Source organism: Podarcis melisellensis (assembly GCF_964234715.1).
Source record: "Podarcis melisellensis genome assembly, chromosome: 6".
In the NCBI taxonomy this organism is placed as follows: domain Eukaryota; kingdom Metazoa; phylum Chordata; class Lepidosauria; order Squamata; family Lacertidae; genus Podarcis; species Podarcis melisellensis.
The window spans coordinates 27,743,080-27,768,884 of NC_138538.1; the positions used below are offsets into that span (position 1 = coordinate 27,743,080).

Sequence of the window (25,805 nt, forward strand, 5' to 3'; positions counted from 1 at the left end):
CTTCCTCCAACATACTTTATTACCTCTAAAATTATGTGTAAGCCCCTTTCTTTGCTGAAGTCCTTGGCGTTAGCATCAACACCAGAATAAGATAACATGAATGAATATGAAGTGCTCTACTGTAGGCAAGGATCAAAAAATGATGTTTTCCCACTAAACATAATATTAAGGCATGATCCTGCCATCCCACTGAAATCAATGGAAGAAATGTGACTATTTACATATCTTGTTTCCCATTGAAAGCAATTGTCACAGACTTATCTGGTTGGTGCCCTTAGAACTCAACCTGATAAAAGTCCTCAGAACAAGAGTCTCTGCCAAACGTCTGTTTTTATTTTATTCAGATTACTTTTAATAATTTCCTTCCTTAGGACAAGGAAATATTTTCATTAGAGGAAGTTTGCCATGATCAGCCTCGGGATAAAATGCATGGGGTAAAGATGCAAATTTAGGATTTTAAAATTTGTTGGTTTTTTCCCCTTTTTAGAAGTTATTTTATTTTACACTTACACTGATGTCCTTCAAAAAATTCCCACATCCAACTGTGCTCTGTACACATGGGTTTAAACCCTTGCTCTTGAAGTTATGGAGCCATGAATGATATTGCAAGAAAAACTAGGCTAGCTTTTATGCAAGTAATCAGAAGGAGGAAGAGCCCACTGCATTTCAAAAAGGCCATGTGTGATTAAGAACAATGTTAATACAAGCTTGACCTTTCAATAACTGTGAACCTCTGCAGCACCCATAAACCACTGCTGGCAGTTACAGCTGCTCAAAATGAACTTTCAAAGAGTCCATTTCACATCACATGACACTACTGAACTGAAGGTTCAGATACAATCCATCTTCTATTTGAAGTCAATGGCAAAACTCCCATAGATTTTCATGGGTCTTACAGCCCCAGTAAAATTAAGGATATGCCAGAATGCCTCATAACTAGCCACCACATCAGCCCAGTGAAAGGAACAAATATGCAATTTGTGTATTTTTAAAGGAAAGACATCTGTCATAAGTTATAGTTTTAAGTAGCTCCATTGGGACTTGTTTGGTTTATTTGTTATTTTTGTGTTCCAGTTTGCACATGAACCTGGTATCTCAATTTGTGACACCACACTGTAGAGAGTGTGATGTCATAAAGAAAGGCACTGATGTCATAGGCTCCCTAGTGCAACAACAAGGGACCAAAGGAAATGACAAGGCCATTTGGCCCTACTATGTATGTAACTCACTGGAAAGAAATTGAAATGTGATATATTCACTGGAAGCACCAATTAGTCTAACACTGGTCATTTCTACAATAACCAGTGTGTGATTTCATGCCACTTGGTGACCAAGAATATAACCAGAGATAAATGGCCTTTCTTGGTAACTAAGAGGCATGCCTATTTCTCCAACACTTCTTTAAAAACAACAACAACCCACATTGGAGGTTCAAAATAGACCTGCAGCCTAATTACTGGGACATTTTACTGGGTCATGTTGGGTTTCTCTCACCTTCAGATCCAAATCAAAATCCACGCTCGTGGATGGAGGGATGGGAATGGGGAAGATTAAACCCAAAAAGAAAAGGAAGCTGTAGATCAGAAAATGTATTTCTTGCTGAAAAAGGGGTGTGGGGTGGAGATATAAAGCCCATGAAAAGCCCACAAAAGAACAACTATTGAACGTTGCCAGTTCAGGAAGAATGTAGGAGGTTTTCTCAAAGGGGTGAGGGGAGTGGGTTTATTTCAGAAAATGGACGAAGATGACCCTCTTGGCTGAAGAAAGCATTGTGAGGAACTGGTGAAGCTGAAAGTTAAAAGGATAATGCCCCACAGTGTAGACTTCCTGAAGTAGCTTAGTAGTTGTATCGGCGCTGGCATGGCTGGTAGACAAAGCTGCCTTGGTGTTTGGCCCGTCGCGGGCGGCACTCTCTGGTGCGGTTCTGCCGCTGCATGACTTTCTGACTGAACTTGTGCTTCTCCGACAGCTGCTTTGCCCTCTGAATCCGACGCACTTGGTTGACCTTCTCCAAGATGGCGGCCTTGGTGGCAAGAGAGGTGGAGTGGTGAGGGGCATGACGCTGCAAACGGCGTTCAGGTACCTCACTGCAGAAACAAAGGTACACAAGACTCAGGGTGCTTCAAGGCTCTTGACAGGATTAGGCCTACTTGAGAGGACATAAAAGAGACTTCCCCTAAAGTTGCAAAAGGCCTTCTTCATCAAAGCTACTGAAAGCAGTCCACTATTAAGTGTAGCAGGGAAGCAGAAATAGTTTTGCCCTCCAAATGTGCCTGCCACAAAACATGGAACCAGTTGTATGCAGAGACAACTCATGCGATCTCCCTCCTCTCTGCAGGGATAGGGATGGAATGAATTGTCTGTGCATTTGAATATGTTACACATTACACTGTATACATGGTGGGAACATATGAGCTTCACTGCCATCCAGGTCTCAGGACTATTTCTATACCTTAGTCGCTTAAATAATAATAAAAAGTGTGTGTAGGAAATCAGCTATATTTGAATGCATTTGCATTTACAACATCAAAACAGTCAGATGCAAGAATAACACACCCAATTCTTTTAAAATGAAGTTATCATGTTCAATGATGGAGGAAGTAGAAAAGGCACAAGTACAGAACTCATCAACATTCTGCTTCAGTGGATGTTCCTGAGTTATTCTTATTTATTAAATTTGTATACCACCCTTTATACCAGGGCAGTTTACAGTAGAAAAATGCAGAATAAGAACACAAAATACATAATAAAACAAAAAACCAATAACCCCCCTCTCGCACATAGTATTATGAGCAGGGGGAACACTAACTTCTTCCACACAGGTAAAAAAAGGTAAAGGACCCCTGGATGGTTAAGTCCACTCAAAGGTGACTATGGGGTGCGGCACTCATCTGGCTTTCAGGCCGAGGGAGCCGGTGTTTGTCCACAGACAACTTTCCGGGTCATGTGGCCAGCATGAATAAACTGCTTCTGGCACAATGGGACACTATGACAGAAGCCAGAGCGCACAGAAACGCCATTTACCTTCCCGCCGGAGCGGTACCTATTTATCTACTTGCACTGGTATGCTTTTGAACTGCTAGGCTGGCAGAAGCTCCGACAGAACAACAGGAGCTCACCCCGTTGCGCGGATTTGAACCAGCAACCTTCTGATCAGCAAGCCCAAAAAGGCTCAATGGTTTAGACCACAGCACTACCCACACGATACTTAATTTCATGGACATCTATATTTCTAAACATTGTGGCAATTGTCACTTTGGACACTATTTGTATATGCTCTTCAACAGTTAATGAATTAATTTTAGAATGATCCCAGGTCGTTAGTCAAGACTCATTTGCCTAAATTATTTTTATTATTATTATGGTAATGAAATCTGATAGTGGGTGAGGTTGTCCTTAGTAGCCAATGTCTTGGCCCATTTCCCTGAAAGATCTGAGCTTACCCTTCAGGGATGTGCTCCTCAGGATTCTCCCTTTCCACAATGATGCTGCTGGTGGTGACATAGACGGACATACTTGGATGTTCAATCAAAAGGTCCTCCATGGGGTTGCTCTCCATGCTGACGGGGTCAGGACCTTCTGCAGTAAAACAGGGGGGAGGGGTAACAAACCAACTCTCGTCCATCAAGCAGGGGTCAGGCTGAGAGGGCATGGACCTGCTGACACAGTCACTGAGGGAGTGGGGCGAAGACGTGGTAGGTGGAGGGGACCCACGGCGGCAACGAGAAGCACAAACAGAATCCTTCTCACCTACCCGCCGCTCCTTACTGGAGGCTGAAGCGTAACTATCTAATGAGAGACAACAAGAGTCACCACCCACACAAAAACGGGAGGACAGCCAGAACAAGAGCAACGGCAGCAAAAATTATAATTAAAAAAATTCAAAACCAAAGCAAAAAAAAAAGGTAGTTACCGTTGTTCAAAGCCATGCAAGGGTTGTGCAAGGCAGTGCAGGGGTGGGGAGAGAATTAAGAGGGGAGAGGTGGCACACACATTCAATATACAATGGATGGGAAGGAAGGGGTGAGGGAGGGAGAAGAGAAAGGGGGCATTATTAGTACAAATGACACCCCAAAGGCATTTTTGTAATTCATCCCAAAACCTTCCCTGAGGAGTCAGGGCTGGCTCAAGATGTTTTGCCACCCCAGGTAGCTGCGCCTTGCCACCCAAGCGGTGAGCCCCAGCAGCACTTGCAACTGCAGCTGCACCCCATCTGAGATTAGTTTCCCAGCATCCTTTGCAACAACGGCAGGGAACCTGGAAGTGCTCCTCTCAGAGTGTCTGTTGCCCCGTCAATGCCCCTAAAAACATGGCGGCCCCCAAGAGACGCCTGGGGTTGCTTGTACACACAGTCCAGCCTTGCAAAAGTGTGAGCCACCATGCTGGTTGAAGGAGGGGAATCAACAAGAGTGACGACCCACAAGCAAAGCAAGGAAGTCCTCCCACGGTGGGTTATCAAAGCGCCAGAGGAACGTGGAGCTACAAAGAGTGTTGCCAAATAGTAAGAGTAGCCTAGCTCTCCCAAGATGGTGAAAACCAGACATATCATACCCACATGTGCTAATATATTTAAATGTATGCATATTTAAAAGGAATTACTGGTTCAAAAGAAGAAAGAAAAGAAGTAACAGAAGAATGAAATGGATGGCAAAACAATAAATAAGGTACAAGAAACAGGCAGGCTGGAACAGATGGCATCCCTAGTGGAGAAGGATAGAAGAAAGAGACCTCACCAGTTCATCTCCCTTTCCAATCTATCCCAACAGATCCAAATCCAGACACAGTGACTGGGCAGAGGGAAAACAGAAATGCTCCATTTGACATTAAGACAACAACCCTACACACAGTGATGTGCCACCAAGTCCCACTGACATACACACACACACAAACACACACACACAATATTTTAACACCAATATTACCCACTTGAGTGAGCACAATTATCCACCAGGACTTCCTTTTGTCTATCCTAAATCTTCCAACTTTCTGCTTCATTGGATGACCCTGGGTTCTCATATTATGGGAAAGCGAGAAAAACATATCTCTAACCTCCAGGTAAAGGAGGAAAAGCAAAGCAGGTCTGGGTACCAAAATCTGTAGAGTTGGAATGCAGAGCAACTGCCAATCACAATGGAGAGAACTCACTAGTTCACGAGGGGCACAACAAATCATTGCTTCCTGCTGTCATAATTAAGGGGACATTGGCATACTCAGGAAACTTGGCAACGGGCTAACCACTAGGGGTTGTAATATGAAACAGCAGCCTAGTCAAGAAGACAGCAGCAGCGTCACACTTTGGATGTTGTAACTCGGACACTGTTGTAACCTGTTCTGCAAATGCACAACCTTCAGAGAATGTGGAGAACATGTTCTGCAACTTCCCACTAGCTTACGGGAAACTGGCTTTAAAAAATAGCTACGGAGAAGCTCATAGACCAGTGATGAGCAATAGAATACCATGAAGGTCCATCAAGTTGGGAGAGCAGTAAGCACAAGCTACCAGCATCCGATTCTCCCATGCAGACTGTAATCCCCTACTCCACATCCCAGGCCTTCCCTGGGGGTACCCTGATCCTTAGGAGATGCTTTGCAGGGCATGCAGGGGGGAAAGGTGGGGCATTTCTTCGCACAAGCGCTGCATTCATGCAACCTGTATCAGCACACAGAAACATATTTGCACATATTCATCTCCTGTTACCCTTGCCTCTACCCTTCTCTATTGCCTCCTCTGCTTGAAACATAAACCAAGCAGGGACCCATGTTTTAACTTACATTATCCATCAAAGTTTACATTGATGATAATGTGTATCACATACATAGATTAATGTGTGCTCCTGTACAAATTAAGGTTGCCATATGTTCTCTTTTTCCAGGACACGTCCTCTTTTTCATGGGTATGTAAAATGAGAGTCACAGCAATCCATAGTTAAAAGGTAGAAGCTGGCAAATGTGTCCTCTTTTTTGCTCTTCAAAATATGGCAAAATATGCAAATAACATTCATTTTAGTGGGCCTTAGGTCACAACCATACCATACATTTAAAGCACTCTTACGTCAGTTTAACAGGCATCCTCTTAAAAAATCCTGGGAGCTCCAGTTTGTTAAGGGTGCTGGGAAATGTAGTTCTTTGAGTTATCTCCTAATAAATCTTGACACCTTTAACAAACTAAGACTCCCATGAATTATTATTATTTGGGGGGTGGGAGCCATGACTGATAAAGTCTTTTGAATGTATTGGTAGATGTGACTTCTGTATTCAAGCTCCTGGTGCACTGTGACCCCCCCCTCTCTCTCTCTTTCTGCCTGTGTGGGTTACTCTGGCTATCCTAGGTCATCTCACAAAATATGACCAAAATGTCAAAAGGCATGCCTGCAAAGTGTTTGTGACAGACCTGAGTTAGCCTCCCCAGACTGGGTATCATGCCCTCTGACACTGGATCTGGCACTATTATTAGATATGTGGGGAGGTACTGCCTGAGGGCTGCAAAATGGGTTAGAGGTCCAAAATGACATCATATGGCGGATCTGTGAGTGGATGTCCAAACTTTTTTTGGGGGGGTGAGGGTGCTACTTGAACAATGTTGTAGGTCCACCCAGTTTAGATTAGCAGTTGCACTGGAGGAACATGTGTTTAACCCTTTCCCCTGTGCAGTTTCCCTGTTCTAAATCGCCCCCAAGCTGCTATTAGCTCTGCTAGGAGAAAAACACAATGTCCCTCTATCCAGCTTCTATTTGGCCCTCTAGAGAGGTCAATTAACAGAGCAGCTCCTCTGATCAAAATCAGAGCTCCCAAGCAGCTACTTTAAAGGTTACTTGGGAGATCCATTGTTGAAGGTTAATTGAGGACTAATCATGGGAAAAAATAGTTTTAATAGTTTTTAAAACCCTTGCACACGCGCATGCGCGTGCACACACACACAGTTTTGCAGTGTTGCCAAGTTGGGGGTAGCTTGTTGTGAGAAAATCTTGTATATTTCAGTATGAGAATGCAAAGTGTCTCATTCCTCTTATGGATGCCCCTTATTCATGCATATGTGCAAGAATTCTCAAACATTTGGCAACACGGCTGCATCTCATTGGTCCAGCTAACTGACCCTGTGTCTCATAGGATGTTACTCAATCTAGGCAGTATTAGCTCATCACCAAAGATATAATTCAGTGAAAGGTTCACTGGGGCCTTGGTTAGGGCTTGTGCAATTCCAGTACCAGGAAGAAGGTGGCAATAATTAGCCCCGACTGACAGGAGGAATGCAGGATCTTAAAAAAGAAAAGAAAATGTAAACAGCATCACTTCTTGGCAGGGTCTGTAGCTGAATGAACACACAGATCAAAATACCAACAAGCATGCTAAGTGTTATTAAAGCAGGAGTGGAGAATCTGCAGCCTTTTAGATGTTGCTGGACTACAACTCCCATTATCCCTAACCATTTACTGCACTGCCTGGGACGCAGGTGGCACTGTGGGTTAAAGCCTCAGCGCCTAGGACTTGCCGATCGAAAGGTCGGCGGTTCGAATCCCTGCGGCGGGGTGCGCTCCCGCTGCTCGGTCCCAGCGCCTGCCAACCTAGCAGTTCGAAAGCACCTCCGGGTGCAAGTAGATAAATAGGGACCGCTTACCAGCGGGAAGGTAAACGGTGTTTCCGTGTGTGGCTCTGGCTCGCCAGAGCAACGATGTCACGCTGGCCATGTGACCCGGAAGTGTCTCTGGACAGCGCTGACCCCTGGCCTCTTAAGTGAGATGGGCGCACAACCCCAGAGTCTGTCAAGACTGGCCCGTACGGGCAGGGGTACCTTTACCTTTACCTTTACCTGGGACTGACAGGAGCTGGAGCCTAACAGCATCTGGTGGACCACAGGTCCCCCACCCCTTGAACTGAAGTATTTTTAGATTTTCGAAACAAAGGGAAAAAGAAAAGAGTGGGGTTGTTGTGTTAAAAGTTTCAAAATGTGCCTCTAACCTAGATAAATTAAGGAAACTGTTTTCCTTCAAGCATGTGCCCATCAGTCTCACTAATCCTGCTCATCATGCCATCTTTTGCTAACAACATCATTGTCAACAACATGGGCTTATTGGAATAATACAGTGGTACCTCGGGTTAAGAACTTAATTCATTCTGGAGGTTTGTTCTTAACCTGAAACTGTTGTTAATCTGAGGTACCACTTTAGCTAATGGGGCCTTCTGCTGCTGCCGTGCCGCCGCGGCACAATTTCTGTTCTCATCCTGAAGCAAAGTTCTTAACCCGAGGTACTATTTCTGGGTTAGCAGAGTCTGTAACCTGAAGTGTCTGAAACCTGAAGCATCTGTAACCCAAGGTACCACTGTACAGCATAGCAGTTAAGAAGTTGGAGAAAATGGCACCCATGGTTAAGTGCTCACAGAGATCTTGAATTAAGGCTCTGATTTTGGCATCAAGACTCTGGCAATGGGACAGCATCCCTCTCCGCACCTGAGAGCAACAGACTAGTTAGGGGCGGGCTGCATGGGGTGGCACACAAAGCTCTGCCCTCTAACCCCTGCCCACCACCCCAGCATCTACTGCCTGAGGTGTCCCCTTCACTATGTCTAATGGCAGGCCCGGCCCAATTCCTTTCTTCTATTTTATAGAAGTGCGGAATATCAGTCAAGGCTAGAAGCTACATCCTCTACCTCAGAATTTTTTTCTCTCTCTCTCCTAATCCCTGATGTGCACAGACTGACTGTCATTAACTTGTGTTATAAGGCAATGACAACATGTTGCTTCTCCTCCCAGAGGCCTGCTTATTTCCAAAACCAGGCCAAACCCTGGTTCAAATTAAGCTGTGCTTTAGACAGGGGTGTCAACTTGAATAAAATATTGGGGGGGGGGCAGGTAAGCCCCACCCCACATAATCAATCACATTGTGCAGTGCACACATCCCGTTTGAATGCGAATGCCCATCAACTTTGTGGGGGCCTGCCCCTTCAAATATTTTATTGTGGGGGCCAAAGCTCCCACGGTCCCTAGGAGTTGGCTCCTATGGCTCTAGATCAGATAAAGGAAACCTAAGGCACTTCAAATGCAGCTGGGACTCCAACTCCCATCAACCCCAGCCATCATGGCTAGCTTTCTCTGTTTCTCCACCTTCTCCTGTGCACCACATCTCAGTTTCCTAGCCAGGGCTTCCTTCTCTGCACTAGGCACCTTTGTATTTCAAAGCATGCAACGAATGAATACACCAGATGTATTTCTCACTTCAATGTGACCAGCCTCTTTTGTTCCCTCTCTGTGTGCAACAAGTTGCACTGCATCCAGTAAAGGTGAGGACAGGAAGTGAAGCTGAAATCAGTGTTGCGGCATCTGTTGCCCGGCAGTATTGCTAGATGTGGTTTTCCAAGGTAATTGTGTTTGTCTTGGTGTGGAGCAAATGTCTTGGGACAGCCTTGTTTTGTTATTAGTCTGGGCTGTGGAAGCTGAGAGAGGGAGTGGGATGAGCAAAAACAGAAGCTGAGTTTCTGATCACTGTAAAGCTTTGAGAAACCTTTTCAGATTATCAAGGATAGAATGTTAAACCCACTCAGAGAGTAATCCTAACTGAATACAGTCAGATTTATGCCCACATGTTCATTATTGCTATGCAGTGAGCTAGGACAAGAGAAACGCTCTTCCTGCCCCTTAACTCAACATTCACACATTGGGGGGTGACCATAGCTCAGTGGGAGAGCACCTGCCAGGTTTAATCCCTGGGATTTTTTGTCTCACTTTTGTTACACAAGAGCGCCCTTTCATTTGGCTATAATGCAGGAAAACACTGGAGAAAACATCACAGAACAACTGGTAAATCAAAGCGATGTGCGGATAGTCAAGTCAATCCACCACTAATGTACTATTATTGTATCAATGACATGTTGAAAGTACACCTGTAAAACAAAACAAAACACCTCAGTCTGCAGGGACCCTCAGGCAATCTCCAAACGCCAGGCAAAAAGCATTTTGAGGACATAACAGGGCTTGCTTTCCAACTGATAGGTAGCTTTATTCTTAGCTCCCTCTTAGGCTATCTAAAAATATCTGTAACACAAGCATGAGCCTGGTGGATGTTTCCCCCACACACATGGCAATGGATTGTCAGCAGGAACAGAAAAGGGTGGATCTGTGCGACGCAGAGCATTGTTTACTTGGGTTCTTTCTGCTAAATTTGCAAGCAAAAAGGGTCATAGATTGGTTGCCACTGGGTGCTGAGTCATTTGACTTCCGCTCAGCAAAATGGCAAAGGCAAAAATCAGTGACTAAGATGGAGGAGCTTTCACTTGCCTGAGAAACTAGCAGCTAGGCAGCCACAAAGACTTTCAAAGCAAAGGATGCAGCCTTAAACACACTTACTTACTTGGGAGTAGGTTTAGAATAAACTTCTTTGGATTTGGTGAAGGAGACCTTGAATTAGCACTGATTATTTAAAAGTGGTATGTCATGTGAGTTATCAACAATATCAAGCCAATCTTTTTAAAAATAAAAGAAAGCACAAAGTTCTCCTAGAGAAGTATTGGAAAGAATTGCTTTCAGAAAAAGCTGTTTTCTATGACACCTATGCAAAAACCAGCAGCTAAAGTTAACATGGTCACCTGCTAGCTGCTCCAGATCAATCCAGTTTTAAAGGAACAGCCACAGAGGTGGATTCAAAAGCTGGTAACACAAAGCTGGAGCCCATGAAGAAGGCTGATAGGGCAGAAAGCAGGGAGAGAAATACTAGGGAGAGCCAGAGCCAATAACAGGCACCGCCAAATAATTCTACTTTTCCCCCTATCCTCATTCCTGCTGAATTCTACAAGGGCAAGACTTGAGACTAAGGAGAAGGAGATATAGGCAGTGCTATCCCTTGGACTGGTTGTAAGCAAGAAGTTAGGTAGGTGGGGCTGTCAGAGGGCAGACTGAGGTTGGTGCAGGGGCAGAGGAAGGGGGGCAGAGGGGCGAGCCGCCCCATGTGCCACTTCGGGGTGTATGTGACAAGATGGCACCTGCCTCCCCCCAGCTGTAGAGCAGCCGAGGGCATGCACAATCCGTATTGCTGCCGCTCACGCAGTGTCCGTATGGGATTTTGCTTGTGTAGCAGCCCATATGGACACCATGCAAGTGGCAGCCCATGAGGAGTGTGCATGTGCAGCATTCCGTACAGACTGCGCATACATGAAATGCCACACATGCACAGTCTGTATGGAATACCGCACATGCGCACTCCATATGGGCTGCCCCGCCCCGGGTGCCAGAGGGTTCCTCCGCCACTGGGTTGGTGGGGCAGTGCTTCATTTGCCCAAATGGATCAACTTTCACTTAGTATGCTGTAGATGTTGAATCAGGTTTCATGTCTGGAAGTTTGACACTTCTATGTATTTTGTTTATATACAGTGGTACCTCCGGTTACGAACTTAATTCATTCCAGAGGTCCGTTCTTAACCCAAAACCATTCTTAACATGAGGCACGCTTTCACTAATGTGGCCTCCCGCTGCTGCTGTGTCGCCGGCACGTGACTTTCGCTCGCATCCCAGGGCAAAGTTCGCAACCAGGAGCATCTACTTCCAGGTTAGCGGAGCTCATTACCTGAAGCGTTCGTGAGGAGGACAGTAGGTAACCAGAGTTCCACTGTATTAAGGAATCAATAAAGAACTACAGCCAGGCTGCATTCAATCAAGGTAGATGATGCTTATAAATAGACCTCATCACTCAAAAAGAAGGAAGGACGGAGAGAGAGAAATACTTCCAGCCGCTAGGAAAAAAATGTCTCCAGCTATTCCGTCACCAAATAACAAGTACTTGTGGCTTTTTTAGCATAAAGCGTGTGCTCAAAAATAAAAATGCTGACTGCAGTTTGACTTCAAGAAAGACGACGTGATGCTTTCAGATTTTATGAAATCAGCCTGGTGCATTCATTCATTGGTGCCAGCCCATTCATTGGAAGGACAGAGCATTTGCTGTGTGAAGCTCTTGCAAGTGCTGCTATTGCCAGGACTGGGAATTAGAGTATGGATTAGGAACAATGGCACAACTGAATCCTGAACACAAGATCAGAGCAAAATTATAGCCAGCCTAAAGCCAAGGCTCCCTGATGGCAAGGATAGCCTCTATCACAATTGTTCTGTGATGAGCAAGGAGGTAGCTCACTCGCCAGCTGAGATCCACCCTGGAGCCTGGATCTGCCTGCAAAAGGCAGAGCTAATCTGCTGGCTGCACTTGGCTGCCAACCCTTAACTCATTCTTTCTCTCTGCTTCCATTTTAGGCATATAGAACGGGCTCAGCACTGAGAGAGAAATACATGCTAAGTTGGGAACAGGATAAGTCAGGAATAGCCAGCTAGGGAGTTTTGTGTTTGTTGCATAAGACGAGCCCAAGGGAAAAGCAACTGCCCAGATGCCTGCTTTCCTTCCCTTGTTTGCCTCTGTATCATGCAACCAATAAGGCCAGGATAGTTGGAGAAGAAGGACAGGCAGCTAGGCTGCCGCATCACCGGAGCAGGAAAAGACAGGCAACAGGCAAGATAACTGACTCACAGAGCTACAAGAGTTCTAGCTTGGTTGAAAAGTGGCACTATACACCTGAGTGCCTTATTCAGAACCAGGTTTGTGAGACACTCCGGCATCTGCAGGTAGCTGTGACTACCAGGCAGAACAGAAGCATCTTCCACCCTAGGTAGTGTAGCCAAAATGAGGATACATTCACCTTGCTAGGCCATAGCAAAAGGCCATGCAGTCCAGAATTCGGTCTCCAGCTGTAGTTAGCCACATGACCTTCTCATCTTGTGTTTGAGTGTGTGTGTTTAGAAATTTTTCAGTTATCCCCTGTTCCTTGGAGGGCCTTTCATTCCAAAACCTAGAGAACCAAAACTACTTAGAAAGTTCTGCCTTTTGTGGAACCTCTTAAACTGCCTTTTGCAAACTGATCTGAATTTTGGGAAACACTACCAAGGCCAAGGGTAGCTCAGCTTACAGCTGAGTCTAGTTTTAGTGCTCAGCGTTGAAGGTTTGAAGAAGCAGAGACTATGTGGGTGTGAGACAATAAGAAACAGGGGAAGGAAGAAGACAGAGTACGAGTTAGGGGTAGCAGTCAGCTAAGCTTTACTCAGAGTAGACCCATTTAAAGTAATGAACATGACTAAGCTTGGCCCATTAATTTCAGTGGGTCTATTCTGAGTAAAACATAGTTGAATACCACCCAGTATTATTTTGTGGGAGAGGACTGGAAAAATGCAAACACAAATGGTAAGCTGCAAAGAGGGAGGCTGGGACAGACTTAAAAACTTGTTTGGAGAGGACTCTAGCCACTAAGCAACCACACACCTAAATGGTACTGACCCCAGCCACAACCTCTTTCCATGGCTCCCACATGGCGCCTACCAATAGGGGCCTGGAGGCTCCCCACAACTCCTGCTCAGGACTGGTGGCCTCTTTCTACCCCTTCCTGGCCAGTGCTGCCCCACAGGCAAATCTTGTCCAGACTGAGCTTCAGATCCTCCACACTCTTCCCACAGAAACAACTGCTTATTGTTGAAGAAAGCTGAGCTGCTAGCCCTCAGGAAGGAGCTCTATAATCTAGTAGCAACAAACCACAACTCCTCAATTCTCCAGTTTGAGAGTTATGGCTCTTAAGTCAGGGATAGGGAACCATTGGCCCTCTAGACCAGGGTGTCTAGTTGTTTTGGACTACAACTCCCATCTTCCATAGATAGCAGGACAAAGTGGCCAGGGATGATGGGAATTGTAGTCCCCAAACAGCTGGAGACCCAAGGTTGGGGAAACCCTGCTCTAGATGTTGCTGAACTATAACTCTCATCAGCCCCAGCAAGCATGGCCAACGGCCAGGGATGATGGTAGTTGAAGTTCAGCAACATCTGGAGGGCCAGAGGTGCCCCGCCCCAGCACCCGTTCTGGGTTGACCCTGATCATTCCCTCTCATATTTCTCACCTGGAAGATCAATAATGAGCCACCCATCTTCTTCTTCCTCTTTAGAGACAAACGGCTTAGGTTCCTCAAGGTCCTCAGGTGCACTGCTGTCACTGAAGAAGAGGCTGGTGAAGCGCTGGAACATGGCTGGAGAATTATTTCGGAGGTGGACTTGGGAATGAGTTTGTAGGCGCTGGCTTGAGCGTGTGGAAGCTGGTGTGGAGGCAGGAGCACGAGTTGGGGAGTGTTGGGTGGACGGATTCCTTGCCAAGGGCGGGAGCTGCTTGTTTTCCTAAGCGGAGTCTTATCTGAGTTGAGTTACGTAGATAGTGCAATCATAAGGTTCTTCACTTGGCTTCAGTGCAAAGGCCTGCCAAAGAAAGGGAAAATTCATTCAGGCCAAACACTGATGGAATCACGAGGAACTCAGATGGCCTGGAGGAAGGGTGAGAAGGGAACCCTTGCATGAACCGTCATCCCAATTCATCACGGCCATTTCCCTTTATTCTGCCTCCTACACATAGTGCCTTCTCAACTGCATTCCCACTGGGCTGACTGATGGGCCTTCCTCACTTTTACTATAGAAATAAACACCTCACAAGACAGCTGAGTTGAGTTCTCTCACCCTACAGGGTGCCCCAGGCAAGGAGTAGCCTGTTCGCTTTGATTACGGTTAACCTACTTCCCCTCACATGCGGGCAAAGAAAACAAGCGTGGCTTCTCTTATGCCAACCTGGTGCCCTGCAGATGTTTTGTATGCCAAGTCCCATCAGCCCGAGCTAGCTGGGGGGGGCACCAGGTGGGCGAAGGAGGCCCTAAGGCAGGGGTCAGCAACCTAAGGCCCATGGGCCACAAGTGGCCCTTGGGGAAAATTTAACCAGCCCATGGACCCCCATCACCTACTATGTCAGCTCCTGTGTGCCACACTAAACCAGTGCAGAACAGAGCGGGGACAACCTTCTGCAACACTGGCTGGCTTCCCATTGGCTACAGGAAGCTCCACACAACTCCTCCATGCCGGAAGGAGCGCCGGAAATGGCGTTTGCACATGCGTGCGTGCGCACTCCGGCCCACCGCGGTGTCTGCGGAACCATGAACCAGCCCAAGCCACAAAAACTTTGCTGACTCCTGCCCTAAGCCTTGTGTTGCATGTGCTAAGCACCAGTCAGGAATACTGTAAGGAAAAGTAGATCACCATTGTGTGAGTTTCTGTGTGTGCCTGTCACAGCTCAGACAACTGCCCCTTTCCATATTCCCCCTGACCACAGCAGTGGGAGATAGGTGGCATGGTTCATTTATATTCAGATATATCCCTGCCTGAGATCTTTGTTCCTCCAGCTCTTCCATCCCTCACCATCTTAGGAGGTTTCTTGCTCCCTCCAAGGACTTTGCACTTTCTCCCTTGCTGCTCCCATGATATAGCATTCCTGAACACCTCTGTGATGCTCTTTCCCTTTCTTTAAATCCTTCCCCAAAGCCCACCATTCCTCTAAACCATTTGGCACAACGCTGCCATTCCCTTGCTCCACTGTAATTCAGCTTGTAACTAAAGATGCCCTTCAGTCTTCCTTTTCATTGCACAGTCATGATGATTTGTGCTCTTGATGCCATGGGAGTAGCTGTACGAGAGCCATACGAGCTAAAGGAGAGCCAGTGTGGTGTAGCTGTTAAGAGTGCGGAATTAGGCCCTGGGAGACTATGGTTCAGATCTCCACTCAGCCATGAAGCTCACTGGGTGGTCTTGGGCCAGTCAGCTCCCCTCAGCCTAGCTTTGGTTTGTTCTGTGATGCTTCTTCAAATCCACCACATTATTGCTGGAGGGGCTATAGCACAACTAAAGGAGGACAACCCATACCCCACCCCAAGAACAAATGCTCTGGTTTTCATGACTTGCTTTTGCTGCAGTATAGTCCATCTGGACAGCATAACTGGTAGCATTAAGAAGCATCAAAAGGACTGTTAATAAAGCAGAATAAATTCACCGCCCAGTACACTATTATTGTGTCAAGCACATGCTGTGGAATACTATCCAATATTCTTAAACCCTGTGCTATGCTGGCTCTGAACTTGTCAAAACTCAGTGAATGAGGTAAACAGCTTGCTTTCTTGGACTCAGCTATACAGCTACAAATAAAGGTAAAGGTAAAGGTACCCCTGCCCGTACGGGCCAGTCTTGACAGACTCTGGGGTTGTGCGCCCATCTCACTTAAGAGGCCAGGGGCCAGCGCTGTCTGGAGACACTTCCGGGTCACATGGCCAGTGTGACATCGCTGCTCTGGCGAGCCAGAGCTGCACACGGAAACGCCGTTTACCTTCCCGCTGGTAAGCGGTCCCTATTTATCTACTTGCACCCGGAGGTGCTTTCGAACTGCTAGGTTGGCAGGCGCTGGGACCGAGCAGCGGGAGCGCACCCCGCAGCAGGGATTCGAACCGCCGACCTTTCGATCAGCAAGTCCTAGGCACTGAGGCTTTAACCCACAGCGCCAAATAAAACGTTTTAAATGTGCTGCAAAGCACAATATACAAATGTGACACTAGATGGCAACAGTGAGCTTTGCCAAATTCAATGTATTATTCAAAACTTTTTTTTCAAAAAAGCATTTTCACAGCGTTTTTTATATGTGTGTAGATTCCACCCTTTTGTCTTTTTAAGTATTTGAAAACTGGCAGCACGTTCATCCAGAACCAGAGGAGAGACATCAAGATCCAGTTTTTCTTTTGGGATCTTAGACTGTGATAGATCGGATCTCCAATAATCCTTTAGAAGAGGGAACATTTGGATTTGTTTGTCAGAGAAATTCCTTCCTATCACTTTGCCTTTATCTGCTCAGCTTCCATCTGTTCCTACAGCAAAGGGCTTCCATTAATCAGCGCAGCCAATTTAATCAGCACAATGCATCACTAATAACTGCACCCACATTACAAAACACTGTCTGGTCAGACCCGTGGGCATCACTATAGCAAATCAATCTGAGATGTAACCACCCCATGAGGGATCTGCTGGAAGTCTCAAGACCATAGAAAATAGCATTTTCATGGAGGAACAAAGTGCTCCTGTGTTGTTGCCACAACAATCCTGTGACATACGTTAGACTAGAAGAGAGCAAGTGGCCGAGCAGTGATTTGAATTCAGAACTCTACTATATCACATTATCTTCCCCAACTCTGTTCCAATGAGGCTAGCCTTAAGGCTTTCTTATGTGCCCAGGAAAGCTTTCAATTAGGGACTTCAGAGATGAACCTACTTACTCCATTATGCTATACGGTTCCTTTCCCTGCATATCAAAGAACATAAATGCTCTGTTGGATCAGGCCAAAGACCCATATAGCTCATTGTCCTGTTCTCACAGCAGCCAACCAGATACATATTGGAAGCCCACAAACAGCACTTGAACACATCAGCACTCTCCACACTCATGTTCCCCAGCAAATGATGTTCAGAGGCACTAGTTTTACCCTTGCCCTTACCCCACTCTTTTCCCAGGAAAAACCCCCGCCCTTTAGTGCTAAATCAGAGCAAACGTCAATCCAGGGAAAACACAGCTGGTGGAATGTGATTTCCCAGCCAGAAGTGTCAATACATCCCGACAGCTTTCCAAAAAGGTTAATACTTGCCCCACATCTTATTGAATTGATGCCTTTTTCTCCTGGTTTTCCTCCATCCCCTCTGCCTAACTATAGAAGTTATCTCGCCACATCCCACTGATTCTGTCCAACTGGATTTGCAAAGGACTATGATTTGGCTCAAAGGCAGATGGTTGCTCCTTCCTCCTTCATAATGACCCCTTTCCTATCCAGAGCCTTTAGTTCAATGCCTTTTGGGGCCTACACACGACAGTGATGGCTTGCTGCAATTACCTAGGCAGGGAGCTGCAGTAGAAGCCATTATGATGGCAGCAAACACAGATACAACTTGGCACCAATGGATGGACCCTGTAGGCATGGCAGGCAGCACAGGAGAAGCCTGGTAGGGTAGTTTATCTCAGAGGTCTGTGAGACAAGTAAGTTGGCATTCATACACAGCATATAGCTGGGACTGTATTTGTTTCCTTAGAAATGTGTCTGACTTATTTCAATGGAATTTGCTTGAGCTCATTGCCTTTTGCAGTGGTGAGCTTCTGTTACATTGGGACCTGCTGGTCAATCTCTAATCATTTGCAGTAGACGGGCAAGGAATTATGTTTATGAATTGTTTGACAACAACAGCAACAGAATCATCCCTCTCGACCTGAAATTATACTACTTGAAATGAAGAAAGATTGGGGGTAAACTGGAAAGAGTGTTTGGGTGGAAGGACTGTGAGCTCTGTTCGGTTCCAGTACTCAAAACAAAGTCCTGGACTCAGAATTATTTAATGTATGTCTTTTGCACCAGGCACTCTCTCAGTGAATCTTGGGGGTCTAATTAGAAACAAAGTAGATCCCACTGGAAGTGGCTCATGGGGTAGAGCAGAGCTGCTATTCCAGCTTCCCAGCAAGTGGGTCACTACATCTTTCAGGATGAGGAGGGGAAGGCAGTGAGGAGGTCAGCACAGTGTAAATGCACTGGCGGAGCCAATCTAGTGGCACTGCTGGTGTGTTTGCACCATGCTGACATCCTCACCACCTCGTTCTCCCTCCCTTTTCCTTCTGGTAAGCAACAGTGTCTTATCTGTCACTAAGCAAGGATGAAGCACACCACTTATTTCACAGCAGTGCTGCTGCTGTTAATATCTGCCAGTCTCTTGCATGCCAAATAAATAAGATCTTCCCCCCAACAGAACCCACCAAATAAACTAAGCAGAGGAAGGGATAGGTTACATTTGCACAAATGGCTAAGGATTAAATTGTGGTGTGTAAATTTTTTGAAGCCACTTTATTATGACCAACCAAAACGCTGCAAAATGGCAAGCAAGCTTTTGAGTCCACCAGAACGTTCCATCAACAACATTTAAATAAAGTAGATATCACACCTGATAGTCTTTGCCAAATGGTTCTTACTGATATAAGAGCCAGTGTGGTCCAGTGGTTAGAGTGCCGGATTAGGCCTGGGGAAACCAGAGTTAAGATCCCCACTCAACCATGAAGCTCACTGGGTGACCTTGAGCTAGTCACTGGCTCTCCGCCTAACCCACCTCACAGGATTGTTGTAAGAATTAAATTAGGAGGGGCAGAGGCATGTATGGCACCTTGAGCTCCTTGGAGAAGAAGATAGGATATAAATGCAATGAATGAATCTGATCTTTTTATAATTCTCATTGTAGTACTGCGTTTTCTGTCTGTATTCCACCTTGCGACAGAATTACTGATAGAACTATGTGAAAACCAGCAAGGGGACTTAAAAATAAATAAATGGTGGTGCTGGCAAGTTGCTGTTAGCACAAATGCTGGGATCTAATGTGAGCCCTGCAATGCTCTGGACTCCTTTCAAAGCCCACTCAGCTCCAGCCTTGAGCAGAGTCCTTCACAAACAAGCTCAGCTGTGCTCTTAGGGGGGACAATGATGGATTTTCTGCCTTTCAACCAATCAGCAAATCCATCCTGAAATTCAGTCACATTAGTGACATTGAAAAGAGGATTGTGTGGGGCCGGGGGAGGGAGTGGGAGGGGAGTGTATGTTCATGTTGCAAAGAACTGAGACAGCTGAGAACAGGAAATGTGAGCAATGCAGATGGAAAATACACAGGAGGTGGGGGTCGGGGAGACAGCAGTTCATCCAGAGAGCACAGGGAATATTTGGGGGTCTTCTGGCTGGCAGGTCTGCCCATGATAAGACATTGCCTGTATCTTGCCATTCCCTTATCACAGAAGCAAGAAGGGAAAGGATCTTTAAGGGGGGGCGGGATGTTCATCTAGGGGAAATGTAATCTCTGCAAAGTAATGAGAGGCTGCCTGATCATGAGAGATGGAAGAATTGGCTTTCCCTCCAAGAACCTTTGGACCACAACACCATCATGCCAGACCATTGGCCATTATGTATACATTGGCCATGCTTCCTGGGACTGATAGGGGGGGGTGTAATCCAAAGCTTCCGGAGGAAGGATGCCAAATTGGTGGAGGTTTGCTTTATATCATGAAGCCACTAGCTATCAGAGATGTTGCTGGATCAAAACTGATCCATCCAATTTGGTGTGCATGTGGCCTAAGGTTCTCTACCTTTGATATATAGGATTCCAGTTTTACAAATTATATGGGTTATATCCTAACTTTTTTTTGGGGGGGGAGTATTTCACTCACTTGCAAAGATCCTGATGCTCAGTATGTATTCTTTTTCCTGCCTATGCATTGTTTGTTGCACACCTCAACTTTTCCTCATCCCTGGATTGGCCTGTCGTAGTCTTAATTATCAAATAATGCACTGTGTGCACAAAATGATTTTGCATGGTATCACAAACCTCCCTAATCAGGTTTGGAAAAAGAAAAGACCATCGAAATAAAGACATGCCCCCATGCCTTTTGCAATGGATGTGTTGCATGTGCATTGTGCACTCTGGGTAAAATGGGTAAACAAGATTCCATCCCTGAATAATCCTCTATTGGAATATTCTGACACTTCCTTTGTTGAAACCAAAGAGCCTAGCATCTACTTATTCAAATGCTTTTTCAAGAGCTTCTCAGGGGGCAAAAAGAGTTGCATTGGTTGAAACTGGAGAGGCCACAGTCATCTCTCCTCCCAACCCATCACGAATTTCAGCATCATCTTTCAGCTCTTTCTTCACCTCCCACAGTACAATCCACAATTCAGAAAGGCTACAGTATGGACCAAACACATCTCTACATCGTCCACTTCCTAGTGGAAAATCAACTTGTGCGGCCCACACTGCCTTATTCTCTGTCTGTCCAAAGTTAGTGTGGGAGAAGCCCAAGTGTCATAAAGGTGCTTTACATTTGAATTAAATATAGAGTGTGCCATACCATCTGTGTTTGGCAACCTTTCATTATATACATTTTTACACAACCACAATATTTGAATTATCAAAGAGTTTATATAAATCAATTCCTACTATTGAGCTAAAAAACATGGTCTGCTCTGCCGTTCTTGGCAGAAAATGAAATGAACAAAATTTCTATCTGTTTCTGACCACACAGGCCATTGCTTTGTTTTACACTAGCCAGAGTGTAAATCTGCAGGACCTCTTGAATTTCATGGGTGAGATCAGATTAGTATGAATGTATGTTATTTGATCTAGTTATCCGATTAACTCATTTATACAGTGGGTGAGACACCAACCCTGCAAGGCATAACACCGCAGGGGTAACTTCAGTTATAGAACTAGGCACCTGGCAGGGGGTGTAATGAAGTAAGAAACGATTAGCCTCGTTGAACTGCTCGATAAACAGAATACAGAGGCCCAGATTTCACTGACTCAGAACCACCAGAATAGCCACATGCTGTGGGCATGATTCAGAGAGAGCGCAAGAGAGAGCCCGCATGTCCTACCTTACAGAGGGGAGTCCTCTATTTGCAGGTGCCCTCCAAGTTTAGTCCAAGTGTGGTTTAAAGAAACAGAACCGTAATGACGGAGAGCAGGGGCCCTGAAGCTGCCCATCAACAGCTCTTGAGCTGCTGGTACACAGATCACCTGTTCACAAAGCCTTCTCCATTATGGTTAAGGGTGGAAGAATCTGACCATTGCCATCCTCTCAATTCCTCAGGGTTCCAATCTTAAACTTGGTTCTCCATGTTTCTGCAGCAATTTGAAATTTTTATTTGTTTTCTTAAAAATCCTCATGAAAATTCTTAGTTATTTTAGTGCAAATTTCTCTAGATGAAAACATTTTTGTATACCGTTTTGACTAATGTATACATTTTTTTGCAAGCAATTTCTCCTAACAAAATGCATTATGTTATGTTCACACATATATATTCATTTTTATGCACACTTTTACCTAATATAGGCATTTTTTTGTAAACACTGGTCACTTAGAGAATTGTATCACAAAATTCAGATAAATGCAATTTTTAAAGGATGGCTATGTTTCAGTTCTCAGACCATCAAAATTGAATCAAAAATTCAATTTGATAAATTTGGCTTTAAATGTGAACTGAATCAAATTTCTCCCCCATCCCCAACTATGGGAAGATGCACTGAATTTCTATTTAAATTATAGACATTATTTCTAAATTTGCATCTATATTTATTCATTAGGATTTTTTTGCCCAATGTGGGGCTCAAACCCATAAACCCTGAGTTTAATAGTTTCACACTCTACCTAATGAGCTATCCCTGCTAAAGACGTGTGCCCAATGTTTGGTGTAAGTCCATGAAAGGTGCACTACTAATAAATTCTATTCCTGTTTCTTACCTTTGTGGCTAATACCCTTCCCAGAAAAGGCACTAAAAGCCATCAATAATCCAAGCTGACTTTCAGGGTAGTAAATATGATGGCAGATGCCCATAGCAGAAGTTCACAGGATTACATCATGAAATGTCCAGTAACATAGCCGTGAAATTTCACCAGCTCTTTTTTCACAACATCCTCCTAAATGACTGAACTGTGAACAGAATCTGCACCACTCTGACCCATCTTTAAAGCCCTTCTATAAACACACAGAAGGCTAGTAGTTCTATTGATTTTATTAACCAAAGCTTTTAAAGCAAGAATAATGTTTGGCGTTTATAGGCACTAAGTGACTTATCCCTCCTAGCCATATTTAGAGCAGCCCTGCTCCCTAATGTATATTAACCTCCCCATGTATTGAAACCACCAAGTAAGGCTTTCCTTTGGGTGCCCTTGCCACCTCCAGAAAGGTGGGTGGTCAGTGGAGCAAGGGTCTTCTCAGTGGTGGCACCCTGTCCTATCTTGTGAGCATTGGGGTTGGAGAGGGAGACTGGAATGGAACAGAATATCCCAGTGGGGGAAGGGATGAGGAGAGGCAGATATCACTGGCTGGCTTGAACACGGATCAGAAGCTCCCTCACTACAACATATTCTTGAAAATAATTAAGCGTGCACAGAATTGCTGCTATAACCATTGCATTATGCCAGATCTCCCTTGAATATCTCAGTAATACCCTTTAAACAGTGGGAGCTGGCAAGCCTTACTTGCTTTGGGAACTGACAGAAAAGTAGGAAATGTGACCGGGGGAGAAAAAAATTGCAGTGGGACTTGAGGAGGTACTCACTACTGAGCAAAGCAAGCATGCTGGGATGTTGTATCCTGTGTGTCTTGATGTGACCCAGTTCTGCAGCAGTTTGGCCCAGCATAATGTGGGAAATAGGGGGTAACTGAATGACCTCCCTGCCCCCGCTTCTCCCCCCCCCTTGTATAAATAAGAAAGTGACATGATGCAGCTCAGACTGCATGCCAGTAAGCCTAGCAGGGGCCATCTGCTCACAGTGAGAGGGGATTACACTTTCAGGCGACAAAGGCCTTTCCAACCCCCTCCTCCAGCACAAAGGAAGAGATGGCTGGTGCCACCAAGCTCTGCTGGGGGAATCAACCTTCTGTGTGCAACTGCCCCTCCCCATTCACCGACAAAGACTCCTGGTAATCTCAGCTTCTTGCCACAGGGTGGTCATTCCCAAACAATGCATGGGAGAAACTGCTAAGGCACAGTGAGGTACTCTGTTCTTCTGTTGAACAGCTATCAGAGGGCTTTTTCTCCCAGTGTTTAACTGGAAGATTTCCACACAGCCTCTGCTGGGGGAAGAACATTCAGGGACATCTCTTGTAATAAGAGTTAATCCTCATGGGTCAATCGACAGGGATGATGGGAACCTCGAACACCTAGAGGCCCCAAACTCCCTCATCCCTAAAGGGTGGGTAATTTTTATTCTTATGTATTCTAAAAGCAAACCTTTTTAGATCCAAGACTGAAGTGTGCCTCCTGTTTTAACTGGGGCTGTGCATGTCCTGGTTACAGTAATTTGGGAAATGCTGCAATATGCAAAGGGCGGTGAGAATGCAATATCAGCTGGTGTTTCCTATCAAAAAGTTGTTGTTGTTGTTGTTGTTAATAATACCCCGCCCATCTGGCTGGGTTTCCCCAGCCACTATGGGCTGTTCCCAACAGAATATTAAAAGCACAATAAAACGTCAAACATTAAAAACTTCCCTAAACAGGGCTGCCTTCAGATGTCTTCTAAAAGGCAGCTAGTTGTTTATTTCTTTGACATTTGATGGGAGGGCATTCCACAGGGTTGGCACCACTACCGAGAAGGCCCTCTGCCTGGTTCCCTGTAACCTCACTTCTCGCGGTGAGGGAACTACCAGAAGGCCCTTGGAGCTGGACCTCAGTGTCCAGGCTGAATGATGGAGGTGGAGACGCTCCTTCAGGTATACTGGACCGAGGCCGTTTAGGGCTTTAAAGGTCAGCACCAACACTTTGAATTGTGCTCGGAAATGTACTGGGAAGGAAGCTTGAGATGCTATTGGCATAGATGGAATCTAGCTTAGCCCTAGTTAACAATAATTTCCTTACTCTGCCTTACAATGCACAGGGATTGCATTTTTGCACATCCTTTGCACAGGATGGTAACTGTTCATGTTTTCACAAAGGGAAAATAAACACACACCATTAACATCATCTTTCTTCTTGTTACCAGGACTGTGTGTACTTTGCAATAATACAGTATTTTTTGGGGGGAGGGAACTGCCTAAGGAACCTAAATTCTGCACCCCAAAAGGCTGAACTGCATAAAAATTATACATTTCAGAATTTCTATGTGTGTACAGGTTTAGGTTGCCTGGGCAGATAAAGTTTCAAAAAAAAAGTTATGACGAAGTACACACTGCCCTGTGACTGAGAAGAAAAGAGGATAATGTTAATTGTTCATCCTGTTCACAAAGAAAAACAAACACATAAATAATGAATCATTAATATACTATATATAATATAGCAATTATTATAATGTATGAAATTATTATACTGTATATAATATAATATGCAACATAAAGATGTATACTAGGTAAATGATACAAAGCAAGGTAATTTGTATAATTCTTGCCAAAATAAGTTTTATTTTCAAATTTTGCTATATTGCATAATTTAGGAAATGGGTGAAGAGCTATGCTGAACAGAAAGCCTGGCCTCCATCCTTTGGAAATCTTGTTCAGCAAAACTCCTGACTGTCAATAAACACCTCCTACATATGTTCAGACATACATTCAAAGCCATGAGGGCTAGGAACTTGAAGGAGGTGAAGAAGATGAAAACCAAAACAAAAAATCTGAGATTCTCTGGATCCTGAATCCAGCATAGTGCTAAGGCAAGGATTTTTGTTTGCACAACATAATGTTCTTCCCATCTCCTGCCTTTCAGTGCTCCCTAAATCTGTTCTGGGAGTTTCCCTAACCATCTGGAGCAGATTTGGGGAGGGGGAAATGGGTGCACGCAAACTGGGTGGGGAGTACAAGCCAAAATACTTGTGTTGACAGGACTAGGTATTTGAATTCTGAGTCCAGTCGGGTACTGAGTGCTTTTTCCTTCTCTACCCCAATGGAATTGCAACATACTTATTTGCTGTCAGTGCCAATGGGATGCTCTTCAAGGCCTCCTGTATCTCTTGGAAGGTTGTGACATTGGCTTATGGTTTATCTATTTGCCATATTTATAGTGTGTGTGTGTGTGTGTGTGTGTGTGTGTGTGTGTGTGTGTACATATATACACGTGTGTGTGTGTGTGTGTGTGTGTGTGTGTGCGCGCGCAAAAATAGGATGAAACTGCATGCCCAAATGAATATCAGTGCTTTGACCAATATGTTTGAAAGTCAAATGTTAAATTTGAAAGTCAAATGTTAAGCTTTATGAGATATCGGTTTAGTCCCAAAGGAGAGCAGATCACACTCAAGTGTGATTTTGATCCTCCAGGGCCAGGATTAAACTATGGCACCAGTCTATTAAAAAATTTCTGGGGGTTTGGTGAGGAGGTAGTGGATGTGGCAGCAGGGATCCCACAGATATCCGTGTGGCCACTGTGGGAACAGGATGCT

The 25,805-nt window shown here is 45.1% G+C and overlaps 1 protein-coding gene across 4 annotated transcripts in view; it reads right to left on the reverse strand.

Annotated features, from left to right (window-relative positions):
• Nucleotides 1–1,708: 1,708 nt before the first annotated feature.
• Nucleotides 1,709–25,805, reverse strand: part of TP53INP2 (tumor protein p53 inducible nuclear protein 2) — a 30,002-nt gene continuing 5,905 nt past the window's right edge. Inside the window, exons 1-4 of one of the 4 annotated variants that reach the window (XM_081917318.1) lie at nucleotides 17,506–17,717; nucleotides 13,912–14,260; nucleotides 3,444–3,789; nucleotides 1,709–2,087 (exon numbers count right to left, since the gene is read on the reverse strand). In XM_081917318.1, the coding sequence (XP_081773444.1) occupies nucleotides 1,838–2,087; nucleotides 3,444–3,789; nucleotides 13,912–14,035 (720 nt within the window). In that variant the 5' untranslated portion in view covers nucleotides 14,036–14,260; nucleotides 17,506–17,717 and the 3' untranslated portion in view covers nucleotides 1,709–1,837. Of the gene's footprint in view, nucleotides 2,088–3,443; nucleotides 3,790–13,911; nucleotides 14,261–17,505; nucleotides 17,718–25,805 lie in introns of those variants that run through there. The other 3 variants (XM_081917321.1, XM_081917320.1, XM_081917319.1) reach the window with 3 other exon arrangements.